General features: G+C 43.6%; 1 protein-coding gene across 1 annotated transcript in view; it reads left to right on the top strand.

The window, feature by feature from the left end:
* The first annotated feature begins 1109 nt into the window (after window positions 1-1109).
* The window catches only part of si:dkey-112m2.1 (transmembrane protein 132C), a 144422-nt gene continuing 143452 nt past the window's right edge, over window positions 1110-2079 (top strand). Inside the window, exons 1-2 of the mRNA XM_017410450.3 lie at window positions 1110-1520; window positions 1879-2045. Of these exons, the coding sequence (XP_017265939.1) occupies window positions 1997-2045 (49 nt within the window). The 5' untranslated portion in view covers window positions 1110-1520; window positions 1879-1996. The remainder of the gene's footprint in view (window positions 1521-1878; window positions 2046-2079) is intronic.

The raw sequence follows: 2079 nt of genomic DNA, 5'->3' as shown, positions 1-2079 counted from the left end.
CTTATAATGTTTTTCTCATTTTAGTTTATAGCTATGGTTTTATTAATTTAAGCTTTCAGCTACTGTTTTGCTAATTTTATTATTTAGCTATGTTTTGGTAATCTAAGGTTTAGCTATGGCTTTGGAAACTTTAGCTTTTAGCTACTGTTTTACTAACTTTAGCTCTTAGGACCGGTTTTGCTGATTTTAGCTTTTAGCTCTTGTTATCTTGCAGATATTAGCTTCTGTTCTGTTTTTTTGTTTTAACTAACAATTTAGTTCATTCTTCAAACGATTTCAGGAGTCACTCAGCACTCAGGATCCATCACATTTTCACAGAAAATGCAATTTCTCTAGTTACTTATTGAATTAGAAACTTCTTCAACCCAAACTGACGCCAGTACAACTTCTTCCACCGCAGGAAAATAAAAAGGGTCTCCAAAGACTGAGTGAGTCTTGATGCCTCATGAGTTCCTCACCTGCAGTTCCTCTGAAGAAAGCTGACACGTCTGCATCTCTTCTGAAGACTGAATCCTGAGGCTCACTGAGGGCAGCAGCTTGAAGTCAGAGGTGCCCCATAGAGGGCACTGTTGGCTCTCATGAAGTACACAGTCTAAGCACAACAGGTTGCACCACTCTCTGCTTTCTGCTCAGACAGCACGCCTGAGATCCACGCAGGTTTCAGGACAGATCAAATTAAACAATTACTCTTTTTCTGTCACTGTGATTCACTTTAATCTCAGCCTAAATGCACATTCCCAAGACATCTAAATCTAAGTCTTTTTCTTTGGCTTAATGTATTTTCGCACAGCCATCACGCATCTCACTTGTGGTTCTATGGCTTGTTCTGGTTTCCGTGTGTAAAACGCTTAATTTTTATGCAAAATGGTGCAGAAAATTCACAATTCCCTCTGTTTAAACTGCGATTATCATCTAATCTCAGAGTCCCAACAGTCATTCACTTTTCTCCACCCAACCGAAAATGTAATTAATCGCATTATAAGGTGTGCAGAGTTCAAGCTCAACTTTTTTTCACCCCCCTCCAAGTCTTTTTCAACAAAAGCGCAATATTTATGAGCTATAAACTGAGATTTCGATGTGATTCACGCAGAACCCTTTACCAGCCAAGCCCGGAGAGCACCCCCCATCTTCCTCCTCCTCTTCCTCTCAGCAACCCCCCCTTCAGTTTCCGCACCAGCGTCCAGAGCCACGGGGGTGCAGAGCGGAGCGGAGCGGCCACGGCGCAGGAGCCACTCCATCCGAGCCACGCGTCTTCGTCGAGTGGAAAGTTAGAGGACCGTGTCTCAGATGCCACAAAAAAAGCCCAAGTGACACTTCCACAGATTAATACGTTTTTATTTTGTTTATTTTTTAAAGAGAAGAAAGAGGAACTCTCTGGATGTCTGACTGGGATTGCCTTTTTTATTTTGTTTCCTCCTCTCCGGTCGGGAAGGAAAATATTGCAGGCTGATTGATTTATTTTTGCACGACAAATATCGGCAGGAAAGCGCCGGCGCCGCGTTCCGAGCAAGGAAAGAATGGTGAGAGGCGCGGAAAACCTCCGACACTGCATCACTTTCCCAGACTTGAGTCTTATTATTTCGTAAAATGTTGATTTGTTTTGTGATTTACTGGTGCTGAGTGCCTGTTTTCCCCAATCTATAAGGTGTTTTATAGTGAAGTTCCTGACAGACGCTTTGTTTTAAAGCACCCTGGAGCATTTAGTCAAATTGAACCAATATTGAACCGATGTCTGTTGTTTTGAATCCTGTTTTTTTTTTTTAGTAAAAAATAAACAAATCAAGATTTATTCACTTTTTCCTCATCTGCATTGTTCAGAATAACAAATTGTTAACAGAATAAACACTGACTGTGCGCTGTTCATGTGTGTGATGGCAGCTGGTGGCGCGCGGAAGTTTGCCTCGGATGGAGATCTGCTCCGTGTGGATGAACTGTGCGCAAAGTGGCGCCGCTTTCCGCTGAAAGGTTCCCAACAAGCACGAGTCCGCGGAGAGACATGGGGCCGCGCCAGTGCGTGGGACTCACCGCGCTCCTCCTGTGCACAGGTAAGCCCCCGCACCCACCTCCCCTTTATCCTCC

Source organism: Kryptolebias marmoratus, linkage group LG14 (genome assembly GCF_001649575.2).
Source record: "Kryptolebias marmoratus isolate JLee-2015 linkage group LG14, ASM164957v2, whole genome shotgun sequence".
In the NCBI taxonomy this organism is placed as follows: Eukaryota; Metazoa; Chordata; class Actinopteri; order Cyprinodontiformes; family Rivulidae; genus Kryptolebias; species Kryptolebias marmoratus.
Note: the sequence above shows the minus strand (reverse complement) of the source record. Positions and strands in the feature narration are given on the sequence as shown.